At 47.7% G+C, this 17,220-nt stretch overlaps 1 protein-coding gene across 1 annotated transcript in view; it reads left to right on the plus strand.

Annotated features, from left to right (window-relative positions):
* LOC144164324 (uncharacterized) overlaps positions 1–17,220 on the plus strand; it is a 66,540-nt gene that overhangs the window by 27,389 nt on the left and 21,931 nt on the right. Inside the window, exons 4-5 of the mRNA XM_077694823.1 lie at positions 2,718–2,757; positions 8,826–9,001. Coding sequence (XP_077550949.1) covers positions 2,718–2,757; positions 8,826–9,001 — 216 coding nt within the window. The remainder of the gene's footprint in view (positions 1–2,717; positions 2,758–8,825; positions 9,002–17,220) is intronic.

Consider the following 17,220-nt stretch of genomic DNA (forward strand, 5'->3'; position numbering starts at 1 on the left):
GAAATGCGGACGAAGACTTACAGTCCTCCATGTATTGATTGAATGCTTGGCATACCATGACGCAAGGAAACGACACTTCCCAGAACTATACACCTACACGATACCCTTACACCCATCCTTGTTTTTATCTGATCAACGCCCGATTAGAAGTGAACGCCTTTTAGCCTATCTCGCTGACATTGGATTTTTAGCACTCATCTCATACCATGTGTGACATCAGGGCCACCCAATGCAAATAGTGAGGGCGGTTCTGAGCGTTTTCATAACGTGCCAGGGACGTCACCGCCATCCCTGTTATGTTATGGCGCTCCCAGCACACACATAAACATGGTCACTGTTACCTCTCATCTTACTCATCTTCGCTTCTTAGAGTAAGGGCCCTTTACACCCATATATACACTATTTTTATCAAGTACATCACAATCATCGCCATGGCATTTTAACAAATGTGACAAAACAAACATTGTCTTGGCGCTCTTTGACCTCAGACGCCCTTGCGCCAATAAAATATACATAGTAGTAGGATAATACGAGCACATGCAACTGATGGCGATAATACGTAGAGGAAGAAGCTGCGTGATGACAGCATCTTTTTTAAACAAAAGGCATCGGGCTAAAGGTTGAGAATGCGGCGTTTTGAATCGGGCTGTGTAGGCTGTGCAAGAAACGTGGACGTCTGGGGTGGGGGCTATTATTCTTAATGTTCTCAACGGATGCATGTTGAAGGTGGCAGCATTGGCGCATCCAGACCGTGTATTCTGAACCATTTGCAGTTTCTGAGCAAAACCAAGGAGGAGTGCACAGCTGAACAGTGCAGGAGTGCGATCAGATCGTAACGTATCTGACTCAGCATTTTTTTTAACTCCTCTTTTTGCGAGCACAGCCTCTGGTCTGAGGCAGCTAGGGTACAACACGAGCAAGCTACAGGTGTTTGCTGAGCTTGATATGGAGTGAACAAATTTCCAAAAGGTCATTTTTGTGGGATGTTCTTTTTATAGTTTCCTAGTTACAAAGAAAATACAAAATGTGCCTGTCCCATTGCAAACATTTACCAACTGTTGCGACCAGTATCTTTTGATGAGCTGGCCACATGTAACAGTAACAATAATAATCCTTATTTCTACGCAATACAATGCCTCGTGATAGCATACAAGGTCCCAGAGTAGACGCCACAGTGGAAACTTTCATGAGTAATTGTGCAAGATTGAAATGGGAAAGTATGCTCAATGCACTTGCTTGTACAGTGAAAAGGGTTAAGTGTGATAAAAAAGGCAAATAAATGTGTACAGGTCTGACAGCAACATTTTGCACAATTCTAGACACATTCAAAAGCTTATCAACCAGGTCGTGCAATAGAGCTGTGGGAAATGCGACCTTTCAAGTGTAAAATTCCAGGTGCTTATTTGACCAAAATATTCCACACGTTATGACGCCAACGTTATGTGCACGTTATGACGCCAACATTTGTGTTATAAAACACAGCTCTTGCATAGTTTCAATGTCCACTCGTTACAGAACATGAGGATTGTGGGCGTTATCTTGGCATTAAGGAATAGAATAACGCGCTGTCGTTATTCTCGCTTCTCTCGTGCAGCACCGAAGTGCCTAGAGACTCTGCCCACAATGGGTTCGAGAGCGAGCGACGGCTCTCGCCGCTCGTATATGTCTGTCAGTCACTCCGAAGGGAAGCGATAACTTTTATAGTACAGGCGTTTATTACGTGGACGACCACAACACAAAGCCCTGCACTGCACTAGGCACCTAGGCTCTGGGGCAAACATCCGTCAGCGTCTGCCGAGTTGGTGTCCGCGTGCGTATGCACCGCCGTGACGCTCGCTGAGATAAGAGAAGGGGCTCAGTGTGGCTGCTCTACATTTCAAGCCTTTGGCTCGTCCGCTAACCTCAGACGGCGCGAGCCGTCACAGTGCAGATGTGGGCAACCCACCAAAAAGCGTGGAGTATGCCCAAAGACTCACCGGACATCCTAGATAACGCACTGGCGCAATCGAGGCATGCGCAAATAAACACGGTAAATGCCGTCGCCCATGCTTGTGGGGAGCAATGGCCAAGAGTGGCCAAAAGGCATTTACGTACCGTGCGATGCCCGTCTCGAAGGCAGTGTCTCCGGTGGTGTCCCGCATACATCCCCGAACCCCTGTGGGGGGAGAAGGGAGACGCATGGAGGTCACCCTCACCTCACTAAGTAGGATAGCATCGCCAGTACTTCCTCGGTCTGAGTTGGAGGGGTTCGGCCCTCCCAAGATGTCTGGAGCCGGTGTTTAGTGCATAGCTAATAAAAGGTGTGGGTGAAGTGGTGTGTCCTGAACTTCAAAATCGTGCTGCACAGACAAAAAGGCAATCCGTGTTTGTTCTCAGCATGCCAAGAGATGCCCTGTGGGAAAACTTCGAGAGTGTAAGTTCTTAAACTATGCAAATGGCTGGAAGACCGGGCTCTTGGACTTGTGTAAACCCGGTGTTCTTTTTTCTATGTTAATGTTGCGTGGCAAATGTTTCCTTTATGAGCTCAGCAGAAACATTTCAGTCATTTGTAAAGAAATGGTTTCCAATTTCGCATGGCATAGCCAGCTCACTGTTACATGACAGAATCAAGTGATGGTCTGGGATCTTGTTTGGGCAGTGTTGACTGACCAAGTGTTGTCTTTGTTGCCACGCTGAATGGGGTGTTTTTCTTTTTTCTTCCCCACCTCCTGTTGCAGGCGACGTGTTGGGGTGGCTGCCAGCGCCAAAAGCAAGAGGGTGAGTGTGGCTGCAGAAGTGAATTCAGACTTACCCAGGGTAATTTGTGAAAGTGCAGTGCGCAGCTGGAAGTTTGCACCTCTGGGAGAATTAGTGTCCATGTGTTCCAAATGGGCTTGCACAGACATGGGGAAAAGAATCGGGGGTCCACAGTGAGCACAGATTGCTATAGAAGGGTGCACACAGCTATAAACATCAAGGGAGAAACACTAAAGCCAACAATGGGCCATGCATGTATAGGCAAGCAGCTCTGGACAACATTATGGTCTTGGTTAACTGAGGCACGAAGTGTCTAGTAGACGGGTGAATTTCCTCCCCCTCTCCCCTTCTGGCGTCTTGATGGTACCCTTTCTACTCGTACAAACGGTACGGGGTGTCGAAGTACGGCGAGCACTCGAGTCAGCCATTTCTTCTCTAAGGAGGCTTCCAAAGGGGTCACGCTTCCCCGAACCATTTAATGTTGGCTCGGAACTTGGTTGGGTGGGAAGCAAGCAGCCAGAACCCTTGGTGTGCACTTCCAACCAGGCGTCCCTTCTCTCGACAGTTGCTTGTGCAGGATGTTTGGCTCAGCTTGGAAGCCGTCTCTTTTCCTCTGTTTGTCTTCGCACGTGCTGTCACTACCCCTCCCCTCCACCTTCCTCCTCAATTGGGGAAAATGGGGCCCCCATAATTGCTGGTGAGGGTGGCCCGAGTCGGTTGACTGGACAGAAGTGCCTGCTTTCTGAACTGCATCAATCCCAAACGCAGTATCTGGCTCTCAGCCTGCTGTTTTTGCTCTGAGATTGTTACACAGGGTTCGCACAGGTCCTTGAAAACCTTGAAAACCCTTGAATTGAAACATGTCATTTTTAAGGCCTTGAATGTCCTGGATTTTTTGAGCGGTCCTTGAAAACGCTTGACTTATCTTAAGTTTTAAATAATGTAAAAAAGATGGTAGGAATCAAGTAGTGTATTGCGCAAAGTTGAAACACATTTTGTGGTTTTCGTTAAACACAAGGCAACATTGGGAGCCAGGGAGTTTGCAATTCAATCCCTGTCGTGATACAATCCAATGGAATCCGGCGTCTGTTAGGCATCTTGCATCTTTCTTCCGTTGTAGCCTCTCGGACACTCTCTTGTTGCTTGTTGGCTCCCACTATGCGCCGAGCGCGCTCTGAATGGTAAATTTGCATGGAGTACGCGCTGTACGATGTTGATGTTCCCATTACGAGAATGCTGTCGGACGCCAAGATAGCTGAGGATGATGCAGCTGATCATGTGGACGACGAGAAGCCTCCAAGAGTGCTTAAAACTGCAGAAACAGGAAACATGCTGCACCTGCTTAACAACTAGGGTCGTTCGTTTTCGGGTCAAACCTGATTTCTCCCCGAATGGACGTTTTCAAAGCAGCGATCTGCACAATTGTGGTCTGACGTTCCATTGTGCTCAACCAGTACTTGCTGGAAGCGAATGCACAAACACACCTTCGAACTCATTGAGCATTGGAGTGACTCTACCACCAGCAACCTCGGGCTGGCAAATGGTGCACTGACATCGTTGTGCTTAGCTACTGGAAGCTGCGTAGTCAAGAAAACCGTCTCCCAGTTTAGATACGTTCAGCGATCAGGCAGGCCTCGAATGAACACCTGCAAGTTGCGCAAGCAGATCACAATAATGTATGTAAACAAAGATGAGGGAACAATCGATGACCAGCTCCTCGTGAATGAAATGTCTCATTTGTTACAAGTTACCAATGCTATTTGCTGTCATTATTTGGTCATTTACAAACAAATGCCAAATTTTGCAGAGCGTTTTCTAGAGAACACTGAAGTCCCCTCGATTACCAGCGTGAAATAAACACCAATTTTAATGCGTTAGAGTTAAAAAGCTCGTGATTCCCTCTAAAATAAACTGACTGTATTAAAATAAACTTAGTACATCTATCGATTTAACCTGAAAAAACCCAAATTTCTGAGTGGTTTCACAAAAACACGTTATTTCTCCCCGAATATCAGTTTGAAATATAGCACCCAATTTTTACCCCCCCCCCCTTTTCTAAAAAATATAAAACCCGAAAATGAACAACCCTATTCACAACAAGGTAGAATGTAGCTGTGGTGACTACAAAAATCATGCGACGAGTTAAGCAGCTCGAGAGATGCATACACGAATCACACAAGCATCGCGCACCTCTTTCTTCCGCATTATTAACTTATTTTCCTGCCGAATATTTCTCCTTTATTATAAAGCAGTAGAGTTACGTCCAACGGAACCCAAAATCGAAAACTAGAGTTACGTCCGACGGAACTTTAAGCCAGTTTCTAAAGTTACGTCCAACGGAACTCAGAATTGAAAACTAGGGTTACGTCCGACGTAACTTTAAGCCAGTTTCTAGAGTTACGTCCGACGTAACCCAAAATTAAAAACTACGGTTACGTCCGACGGAACTCTAGGCCCGTTTCTAGAGTTACGTCCGACGGAACCCAAAATTGAAAACTAGAGTTACGTCCGACGGAACTTTAAGCTGGTTTCTAGGGTTACGTCTGACGGAACCCCAAATTGAAAACTAAAGTTACGTCCGCGCGTGTCCTGCGGCGGGAACAGAGCCCCGGCCGTCGTCGTCGTTTGAGCGGTCTGTGTACGCTCCGAGCACAGGATAGTTAGACGGAGATGGAAAGCTTGAGTGACTTGTACGCACTTGGAGCTACTGTCTAACTTGAACTTCGAAGTTTTTCCTTATTCATTCTAATGTAAATAGTTGTATAGAACGTCTTCGTTTCCCTTCATCAAATCCAAACGCCTCGAGTTCGTCAATTCGACCGCCATCTATCCGAGAACTTCAACCCCATTGCCCCGCGAGCCTCCTGCCAAATCAACTGGAGCGCGGGCGATTGGGTTCCTGATCGGCACCGGACTTCGAGGAAACGAACATCACAATCTTTACTAGGGGCGACACTTTTTTTTCTTTAATGCAGACTGCCACCCAGGCCAGTAGTCAGAAGGGCCAGGGCCCCCCTCATCCCCCCTTTCCCTCCTCAGGAAATTTTGATTGGGGGCGTGGGTGTTCTCCAGCAGGGCTCCCGCCATGCCACTGCACCAAGAAACTTGCCTGCAGCTGCTCACCATGTGCAATACTAAGCAAGTCTTTCCGTGGCCGTGTCTTAACGGCGCCTGAGCATATCGGCCGAAGGACCGTAAGCGACACGGAACCATCACAAAAGAGCAGAGGACGCCGCACCCGGCAGTCGGCGCCCGCAAATCAGAGAAGGGTGTCTGCGCTTCAGACTTCTTCAGCCCCCCGCGTGCTAGCACCAGCCGCGGCAGACAGCCTTGTAGCAGCTTCCTTGAAAAATGTGCTTCAAATTCGCCGACAAGTAAATAACAAACCGAAAGATCAGAACAATTATCTCCGCACATTTATAAAGTTTACTGAGTGGTTTCCCATCTACTGCATGCCCACCTATGTAATCTCCGTAAAATGTACATGCAAAAATTAAGCTTGGGTGTTTTTAATGCCTGGACGAATATGTGCGAACCATTTCCTTCAAGAGAAAATTTCAGCTTTTCACTTCAATATCATTTTGCTGGCATCTGAATATAAAGTGACTGTTTGCTCCATATCACAAATGGGCGTAAAAACCACCCACTCTGCGACTTTGATAAAATACGTTTTTCATTAATCAGCCAGATCAGTTAACTAATAGCTACTCAATATAGCTACTCAATATATACCCAATATAGCGGGAAAATAGCTACTCAATAATATTTCATCGACAACTCTTATCTCAACTCGTGTATCTTCATGCCACAGGGCAAAATTTCCAATAAAAACTACAAATATACACGGTACAAAAAACGACCAGTGGGCAATTATACATGCCGTTTTGCCGTTGTATAAACTATTTCTGTAGTAAGAAAAGCGCGATTAATTGGCGCCATCGGCACTCATGGCGGGCGCTGATGTTCCTTAGTTTGATAACAGCGCTAAGACAGGACACAGAGAAGGCGACACGAGACTGGGCGACACGAGACAGCGCCCAGTCTCGTGTCGCCTTCTCTGTGTCCTGTGTTAGCGCTGTTATCAAACTAAGTATGTACCAACAAGCCCGAATTAACACAGCTGATGTTCCTGTTTCTAGAAAAAATGTGAGTGACGAACGAGCTGATAAGCGTCGCGTCCGCATCATGCGCCGTGATGATGACGTACTTACCTCATCCAGAATGTGTCTGAACAAGTGTATGAGCATATTGATCTGATATGTACTACTACATAATTATTTTTGGTCATTTTTTTCTAAAAAAAACCACACAACCGAATAATGTTGAATAATCCATGCATAATCGAATTAATCGATGCCAATTAATCGGGTTGAAATATTAACTGACACCCAACCCTATAATTACTCTTGAACCATGTAAATTGGTTCAAGAGTCTTCAAGAGCTGTAAATTTTTTGTGCTTTACGTTATGCCGGACGTAACTCAAAACATTGGCCTAAAGTTCCGTCGGACGTAACTTTAGTTTTCAATTTGGGGTTCCGTCAGACGTAACTCTAGAAACCAGCTTAAAGTTCCGTCGGACGTAACTCTAGTTTTCATTTTTGGGTTCCGTCAGACGTAACTCTAGAAACGGGCCTAAAGTTCCGTCGGACGTAACCCTAGTTTTCAATTTGGGGTTACGTCAGGCGTAACTCTAGAAACTGGCTTAAACTTACGTCGGACGTAACCCTAGTTTTCAATTCTGAGTTCCGTCGGACGTAACTTTAGAAAGTGGCTTAAAGTTCCGTCGGACGTAACTCTAGTTTTCGATTTTGGGTTCTGTCGGACGTAACTCTAGACACTGCGTTATTATAAAAGCTCCCCTGTGCTGTGGAGCTTTAGTTACCAGCACTAGCTCTAATTTCAGTGACCTGGCCATAAATAGTGTGGTGTACGACGTATGATTCTGATGCTAATTATTTCACTTGTGATGTTTGGTTTGGTGTACAACATGTGTTCCAATACATTAATGGAAATTAGTGTGCTGTAATCATTTGGATAGCTTTTGTGTGAAAGTTGTTGAATAGATGCAGCTAACACACGGTGTTGCTCAATTGTACACAAGTGAATGAGTACGGTACAGCTCACATCATAGTCCTACCTATGTGAGAGCAAAGTTAGGAGTGTCTGAAGTGTAGGCTTGAGAGGGGAAATTATCTTATCCTTTTAGGCGTTAGCGTTGAATGCGTTCTGCTGGCTCCCTAACCACATTTGGGGCCTCAGAAATTGCTGGGGTGCCGGTGCTTTGTGCCTACCGTGCCAATCTCAGAGTTACTCAGTGTACTACACCAGTTGCGAATCTCCCCGTGGGCCCCGTGTATTGAAGACTGGTCTGTGGTCAGCCCTTACACTGGGGGCAAACAGGGGCAAGTTGACTGGCCTGTTATCTGTCGGCAGAAAGTTGTAGCACTCAAATGCTTGTGGCTGCTGCCGTGAGTCAAAAGGAAAACTGTGGAAACACAAGTCAGCAATACTTAATAGAAGTTTCCTAATTTGAAAACCAAGCTTTGTTTTGTTAAGCTGTGTTGTTAGGTAAATGTTTGGCCAAGTCCAGCTTTTGTCCCTAACTGGGGAGGTACTGTGCTGGAACAGTTAACGGAACAGGAAAGCCCGTGCCGTCTTTGTTGTGAAGCGGAGTTTTGCTATTGGTGTACATATATGGAAGAACTCTCACCCTGCTGGCCTACCGTAAAGGTCTGAGAGAATGCCCTCCCCTGAAACAGTGCCCACTCCCTTTACTGGTGAAGTATTCAGTTTACTAAAAGACCCCAAAGATCGTCCACCCCCTGAAATCCATGGCTTCAGTGCCGATGAGTGAACACAACAAACGCGAATCATCTATTCATGTGTTGATGCGGTCACTAGTTTGTCCTTTTCACGCTTGACGTGAAAGTTTGTTCATCTCGGATTTTTTCTTGATATCCAGAATTTTAGTCGGCAGTGCGGCCACTTTTTTGCAGTTTTTCGCACCTGACCTGAAAGATCGCCCATCTTGTGTTTTTCACTTGATATCACTATACTTCGGGTGCGCGTTCTTTCTGAACTTTACAGGTGGCGGCGAAGAACAAAACGTTGCCGCTGGGGTCGAGCAGCAGCAGCAGCAGCGCCAAGCCGGCCAAGGTGGCACGCAGGGCCAGCACGGCCAGCTACGGCTTCCACACCCCGCTGGCCAGGACACGAGCCGCCCGGCGCAGCCTGCCCGTGGTCAAGCCCAAGTTCGACATCCGGTGAGCGTCCAAGGTCACCGCGCGGCTGCGTCTGCTTGCCCCCGCCACTTCAGTCCCGTCGCAGTTCAAGCATGCTGCGTTGTTGCGAGGCCTCTCTGTCGTCCATGGAGCTTCACTCTAATGTATACTGGAGGGACATCGGTTGTTGCCGTGATTGCACGCCCACCATGGCTGCTGGAAGCGTTCCTCTCCTACTTGGCACGGCTAGCCACCACATGGCATTTTTTCGCCCTAGAAGGGTGACTTTTCTTAGTTGGCCTTCATGAAACTTTTTAGTAATACCTTACAAATTAATCTTTCGGAGCTCCACTTTTTTATTGATGAAACAACTTTTAATGACCTTGTCTCTGTCTGTTGTTGTTTCTCTGCAGTCACTGGCAACTTTTAAACTTGTTGGCGAGCTGTGCCTCGAGCACGTGAAATGTTCCTACTAGGTAGATGTGACACAACGCTGGCAGTAGCGCCGGAATTCCCCCCGGTATCTATTTTTATGAAACGTTATGATGTTATCAGCATTACTGTGCTGGGATGGCAGCATACTTGGCGCATCTGGCTGCATCTCGGATGTTAAAGGAGCAGGAAGAGTAGTGCGGCTGGCCATGGAAAAAAAAGTACAGCCAGTCCACTGAGTCACTGGCCGTAATACAGATTTAATGGTGCAGATTGAAACATCCTCTCACAACACAATCCTCCTTCGAGCATTCACAATGGTACGAATTGTTGTACACTGAAACTTGGGAGGCTTAATGAGAGACCGACGTGACGTAATTGAAATTCTCCTGGTGTGTGTCTCAAAGAGACACACCCAAACTCTAAACGAAGAAATTTTCCAAATGAATGCATCATGTTTAACGAGGATAGATGGCTGCACCTACTTTTCCAGCTGTCTAGTGGCTGTTACTCAGAAGAATGTAATGTCAGAACCTGAGCCTCCTTTCTAGCCTGGAAACGATTGCAATCCAAACATATTTAATAGTTGGTGGCCTAAATGCACCTAATGTACTGTGGAAATCTTGCTGGACTGGTTCCTGGGGTTGCTTGATTGAAAGATGTCTTGCGTCATCTAATGGAGCATGCCTATGTAAAGGGATCGGTTCAGTAGACAACATTGTATCGATAGATTGGGGTGTTGGGAATGCAAATATACCAGGGTGAGGCAGGGTAAGGCTGGATGTACGAAGGCTGTGTTATAGATGGTATTCGCATGAAAGTTTAGTGGGCGATTTCTTCTGTTCACAACACTGAAAACCAACATAACAGTGCTTGCCGTGCCTGCGTGCGCGTTATGGGGTCGCTTTACTCGCTCAGCCTGGCAAGTGGGCTTCGCCTAGCGGCTCCCACGCGAGAAAGATAGCGACCCCAACCCGCGGCGCGCTGGACAGCGGCCACGGCAGGTTTGGGCGAAAACGTAGATCCGGGCTCTACCAAACACATTTATTGACTAACTAAAACATACAAAACACACTGGGTAACTCTGATTACGCGTACATAAAAAATAGAAAGGTCGGTCAGGCTTACCCAGGCTGGAGGTGCTTCAACAAAGAACAAAGGGACCCTGGTCGACGGAGCGGGGGTGGCCTACTTCTGCCTCCTTCGGTGGTCCGAACCTGAGAGAGCATCCCCTCGGGTTTTTTGGCAGAAAACAGAAGGCAACACCACCCCCCACTTCCTCCGCTCCCCCGATGGACAGCAGCGTGCCCCCGCGAGCTACACGGCGCACGGGAAAACAAAACAGCCGTGTCTCGCCTCCTGCCGCTCATGCGTGCTGCGACACCCATCGCAAGAGCGGGACCGCTTTGGAGGAATGCAGGAATAATTGAGCATTCCCACAGCGTCCACATCTCGCAGAAGAAAAAATGATCCCGCTGTCTGTTGTCTGCGCCATTACCGCCTGATTCTCGGCCGTGGCGTCAACAAATATGAATAATTGCAGTGACATTGTGTGGTGACACTTTATTTGCGCTTGAGAACTCCACATCACCACCGGACGATGGAGCTGCGGTTGCGAAGAAAGCGACACGACGCACGAACTGCGTATGCTGCAGCCCAAGAGGCTACAAAGATGGGCATCGTCACAGGTGTGCCCGCACCTTGCCCGTGGCAGGATTGTTCAGTACAAAAGCCAAAAAGTGCTTCCAAAGAAATTGTGTATTCGCGCACATGACGATTGATGTACAACGACGGCGTAGCAGTGAGTGCATTGTTAGTTGGGAGACATCTATCAACAAGTGGCTGAAGGGGAAGGCACTCTCCCATACCTGAGCAATCTGTTGCCGCTACCAAAACACAGCAGCTGGGAATCAGCTGGTCTCTGCCGAAATCACTTGTGTCTTGCAAGAGGTAGGCTGTGAGACGTTGCACGAAACACAGCGTGATGTCAAGGTAATGCTTTTAAGCTCAGTTGGACACAATACTGCTACTGCAGCGCTCCCTTTTCATTTTTTGAGCCACAACCAACTCTTACTCGCTCGTAGGTGTATGTGGACACCGATGAACGGAACAGCCTCTCTCTTCACGCAGCCAGCGTTAACGCAGCACACCCTACATTATGGAACCACTCGAACACTCCTTGTACGAGACAAACACAAACTGTGTCGCGGGCAGCCCGGAAGGCATGGAGCAGTCGCAGCCGCCTGCACCCAGTGCTGCATACGTCCTGTGCATGCAACGTCCCCCATTGAGGCTGTAGAGACGTGCCCGGGTGGCGCGGACGCCGCTAGCCGGGCTGAATGTGGGCGTGAAGCCGGCGAAGAATGACCCAATAACGCGCAGTTCACGAACAGCAAAAAGCCCCGTTTAATCCCCATGCAATTCCAGGAGATAGCGAAGGGGGTAAAGGACCTGCGGGCGACGGCCCCAAATGTGCGCATTGCAGTCTGCACCGTGCCGGAGGTGATGAAGCAGGGCGTGCACACCGAACGGGTAGTACTCGCTGCTAACAGCGAGATCGTGAGGTGCGGCAGGGAACTTGGGCTTGAAGTGATAGACGTGAACAGGGTAGTGGGCAGCATCGGACATAGGCAAGCTTTTCAGTGGGACGGGATTCACTTCAGCCCCAGGCTAGGAAACAAGGTGGGGTGGCTCTTAGGTGGGAGAGCGGTAGCTTTTTTAGGGGGCCCCGCGCAGCTAAGGAAGACAAACTAGGAGACGAAGGGGAAGCAAGAGACACTTGCACACTCAACGCTGGGAGGCAGCCAGGCCTAGAGCTAAACGGAGAACCTACAGACGTAACTGAAAGCGTTGACAGAAGCCATTGCAGTGGAAACAATGGAGCAAACAATTCTGAAAAAGACAAAAACAGACCCCGTAAGCGGAAAGGGAAAAACAAATGCAATAAATATTTAATCAGCTACATAAATATGCAGGGAGGCAGAAAGCCAGATAAGTGGGTGGAAATTCAAAAGCATCTTGAACGGGAAGGAATAGACGTGTACGCTTTAGCCGAGACTCACCTCCGGGACCTAGAAGCCCCACCTATCATAGACAATTATGTCTGGGAAGGTTGCAACAGGACCACAGGAATGAAGAAAGGGGGAGGTGTTGGCATGCTCATTAAACAAGGGACCGACTGGCAGAGAGTGCATGAAAGTTGTAAAGAGCATCTATGGGTTAGAGGCACCATAGAGGGGAAAAATACATGGTTAGGAGTGGTGTATCTGTGGACCGGAAGTAGTGCTGGGGAGGAAAATGAGGAAATGGTAAACTGTTTGAGAAGAGATATAAACGATTTCAAAGATTCGGGCGAAATAATCATAGTTGGAGATAAGAATGCCCATATAGAAGGTTTGGATGGATACACAGACCACAACGGTTCTCTAGTGATAGATCTATGCCAGGAAAACCGGCTTGTAATAGTAAACACGGAAAGCAAGTGTGACGGACAAATAACGTGGGAAAGCGGTAACAGACAGTCCAGCATAGACTACAGTTTAGTATCCGAGACAGTATACGGAAGGCTGCGGGAAATGAGGATAGATGAAAATGGAACAGACAGCTTAGGAAGCGACCACAAGCGGTTTAGCTTGCACTTTGGAGGAGCAACCCGGACAAATGCAGAAATAGGTACAATAGGGGAAATAATTTGAATAATGAGCAGTTAAAGATCATCGCTGATAGATTGGAAGATGAAATCAATAAATACCCAGGCAAAAATTGGGATTACGACGAAATGATTGCATTCATAAAGGGCAAGATGAATGAAGCAAAGGAACGAAACCGATGGAAAGGGAAGAGAAAGCCGAGAAGCTGGTGGAATAAGGAAATAAAAGAGGCTATTGACCAGCGAAGGAAAGCGTCGAGAGAACATAGAGAAGCAAAAAGAACTGGTATGGAACCGGAGGTAGTGAAGGAAAAGAGGGATATGTCTACCGTGGGAAAAAACTAGAAGTGCAGAAAATGGTGCAAGCAAAGATCAAGCAGAAAAGCGAACAATGGATGGCAGAAATACGGAAGAAGGACAAAAGCGCATCCAAGGAGTTTTGGAACCATGTAAAATCACTAAGCTCAAAAAACGATAACCATCAAAAATTCGTGATCGATGAGGAGGGGGAACATTTAGAAGGAGAGCACGCGTTGGCGCATATTCATCGAGTGATTAGTGAGAACTTTAGGACAATAGTGTTAGGGAAACCTGCACCGATAACATCAGCGCCACAAAAGACTGCGGAAAGGGAAATAAGTTTGAGCAACCTTGATTGGAAAAAAGCAGAGCAAAAGGCTTCCCCCCAGACAGCAGTGGGCCCGGACGGAATACCAATGCATCTTATAAACCTACTTGGACCTAAAAGTAAGGAATCGTTTATGAGGGCAATAGATAAGGTGATAGAAACCAAACAAATACCAGAGGACTGGTTAGAAAGTAGGATGAATTTAATATATAAAGGCAGAGGAGACAAAGCCAGTATTGATTCATACACACCACTCACAGTAACGTCAGTGGTGTATAGATTCGTAATGCAGGCGATAAAATCAGAAATTCAAGCATGGATGGAAGAAAATGAAATACTTGGGGAACTGCAGAATGGATTTAGACAAGACAGGCGACTGGATGACAATCTGTTCGTGATAACGCAATGCATTGAAATTGCGAAAGCACAAAATAGACCACTATGGATTACGTTCTTGGACATTAAAGGGGCATATGACAACGTAAACAGAGAACGGCTGTGGAGAATGCTGAAACTCCAGGGATTAGATGACGAGTTAGTACAGTTCCTTATAGCAATCTATAAAGACAATAGAGTGCACCTTACTTGGGAAGGACAGAAATGCGCCCAGCAGGTCAACATCCATCGGGGACTGAAACAGGGATGCCCTTTGAGCCCAATACTGTTCATGCTTTACATGGCAGGGATAGAAAAGAAACTGGAAGAAAGTCAAGTAGGGTTTAGCCTAACCCATATGCTGCAAGGCGAAGTGGTACAACAGCGTATTCCGGGAATGTTATACGCAGACGACATTGTTCTTTTAGCTGATAACCAAACCGATATGCAGCGGCTAATAAATATTTGCGGCCAGGAAGCCACTGACCTCGGGTTAAATTTCAGTGCAGAAAAATCAGGAATAATGGTTTTCAATGACGCTACCACCGACGTAGTGTCTATCCAGCAAGGCGAATTACCTAGAGTGAAGGAATATAAATATTTGGGAGTGTGGATAAACGAAGGGGATAACTACTTAAGTACTCACGAGGAGCAACTTAAGGTTAAGGGAAAGCGAAACGCAGCTATAATGAAGCATAGAGCTCTGTGGGGGTATAACAAATATGAAGTAGTAAGAGGAATGTGGAAAGGAGTAATGGTTCCGGGCCTCACGTTTGCGAATGCTGTGCTCTGCTTAAAATCAGACGTTCTATCAGGCCTTGAAGTAAACCAGAGAACGGTAGGACGTTTGGCTTTAGGCGCGCATGGAAAAACAACTAACGAAGCAGTTCAGGGAGATATGGGCTGGGCGTCGTTTGAAGTTAGAGAAGCTCAAAGTAAAATATGCTTTGAGATGAGGTTGAGGGCAATGGATCAACGAAGGTGGGCAGCTAAGGTTTTTAGGTACCTATACTTGAAAAGCGTGGACACGCAGTGGTTAAGGAAGACTAGACGGCTAACGACGAAATACGGAAAGAACAGTGGGGAATCCAAAACAGCCAAGGTAACCAAAAAAGAGGCAAGGCAGATTGAAACGAATAAATGGAGGGAAAAAATGGAAGCTAAAACGTCGTTAGAGATGTACAGGGCTGAGAAGATGAACATCAGAAAGGAAAATTTCTACGATAATTCCCAGGGCAGTGCTTTGCTTTTTGAGGCTAGAGCAGGTTGCCTGCGAACTAAGAGTTTTGTGGGGAAGTATTCACAAAATGATGGGGTATGTGTGGTCTGCGGAAAAGAAACAGAAACTATGCGGCACATAGTGTTAGAATGTGAGGGTATCCATCCAAATCTACATGAAGAGAATATTGGGCTTTCAGAAGCCCTATAGGATTTAAGGGTATCAGGGAGGAAGTTAACTTCAAGGCTGTCGAGGGGACGAAAAGAAGATTAGAATGCTGGTGGACGAAAAGCAGAGAGGGGAATATTGCCTAGGACAGTTACCACCTGTAACAGGGAAAAGAAAGTATTTCGGGCTTAATAAGCTTTAGGGCCTGCCATAAGCAGCGCTAGTATTAAACCAAGAGTGTAAAACATGGTTATATTAGTCCTTTTTGGTAAGATGGCATGTCATCACCCCGCTTCAAAGGGGAAACCAATAGGAATCATCATCATCATCATCAATGCCTTTATACGGAGTGGGGGCGCCACCTCCCAGTTACTGGAATCAATAGGTGGCTTCCTCTACATCCCTCCTTCCGGAGCTCTCAAACACAAGTGCTACAAAAGAGCACCACCAAGAAACAGTCCTTGCAGCAGTCTCACAAATCCAGTCTCCGAGGTATCACCACGCGCCGGCCCTATCGTGTGTAACAATGGCCTGGCGATCCTGCAGCAGGTGCAGGAGCTGGAGTGTCCGATGCATCACTGGTTGCTGCCCGCTGTGGTCCTGGAGACGGCGCAGATGTCGGGGCCGCAGGGTTGGGGCTTCCCGTGTCATCTGAGGGGGCTGACTGAGGATTTCTGCAGGGGACGAGGTGTCTGCGGTTTGTCACTAGTATGCCACTGGGCGTCTGGACGATGTACGAGCGGGGTCTCTGAGCCGGGCTTAGGACCGTCGCCCTTGACTGCGTGTCGCGTACCCATACTTCCTCCCCATCGTCGAGAGCACGAAGGTCGTGCGCTGCGTGTCGGTTATTGTAGTCTCTCTGTTGTCTTTGTCTCTGGGCGGCATCCCTGTCATTGAATTCTTTCACCTGGGGCCAATCTGGAACAAGGCTTTGAGCCGTGGCTGGCACACGAGTTCGCAGAGAGCGTCCCATGAGCAGTTGAGCCGGGCTGTAGCCAGACACACCGGGAGTGTTACGGTATGCTAGCAGAGCCAGAAATGGGTCTGTGGCCTTCAGAAACAACTCCTTGATTGTGCGAACCATGCACTCTGCTTTGCCGTTGGACTCCGGGTAGCGTGGACTGCTCGTGACATGCGTGAAACCGTAGGTCTTCCCAAAGTCCTCAAAAGCTTTACAGGAAAACTGTGGCCCATTGTCGCTGACGACAGTCACTGGGATGCCGTGAGGGCAAACGTGCTCTTGATTGCAGAAATAACGGCGTCCGCAGAAGTGGACCGGAGTGTGATGACCTCTCGGTAGCGAGAACGATAGTCTACAACCACAAGGAAATCTTGATTAGCAAAATGAAACAAGTCTATGGCCACCCTCTCCCACGGAGCTGATGGTGTCTCGGTCGGAATCATGGGCTCACAGCGTTGGACACGTGTAGAAGCACATGCTGGGCAGTTCTCTACGGCTGCTTTAACCTGGCTGTTGAGACCGGGCCACCACACAGTCTCGAGCCACCGCCAAGCATCGATTGACGTCTTGATGACCATCATGCAGCAGGTTCACGATGTCCCTGCGTAGTGCTTCGGGCACAACTAGACGTCCGCCCATGAGCAGCAGGTCCTCGCATATGGTGAAGTCCCCACGGAGCTCCCAGTAACGTGTCATGTTGAGCGGCAGCCAGTCTCGTCGAGGTCACCCCTTCATGCTGTATGCTTTCAGCATTGAGCCCTCGCCGTCTGAAGTTTGGTGAGACCTGAAGTCTTCAAGACGTACTGCCAGGGTTGAAGGAAGGGCTGCC

This window comes from Haemaphysalis longicornis, unplaced genomic scaffold (genome assembly GCF_048455015.1).
Source record: "Haemaphysalis longicornis isolate Haplotype H1 unplaced genomic scaffold, Haemaphysalis longicornis Haplotype H1 scaffold_1, whole genome shotgun sequence".
Taxonomy (NCBI): Eukaryota; Metazoa; Arthropoda; class Arachnida; order Ixodida; family Ixodidae; genus Haemaphysalis; species Haemaphysalis longicornis.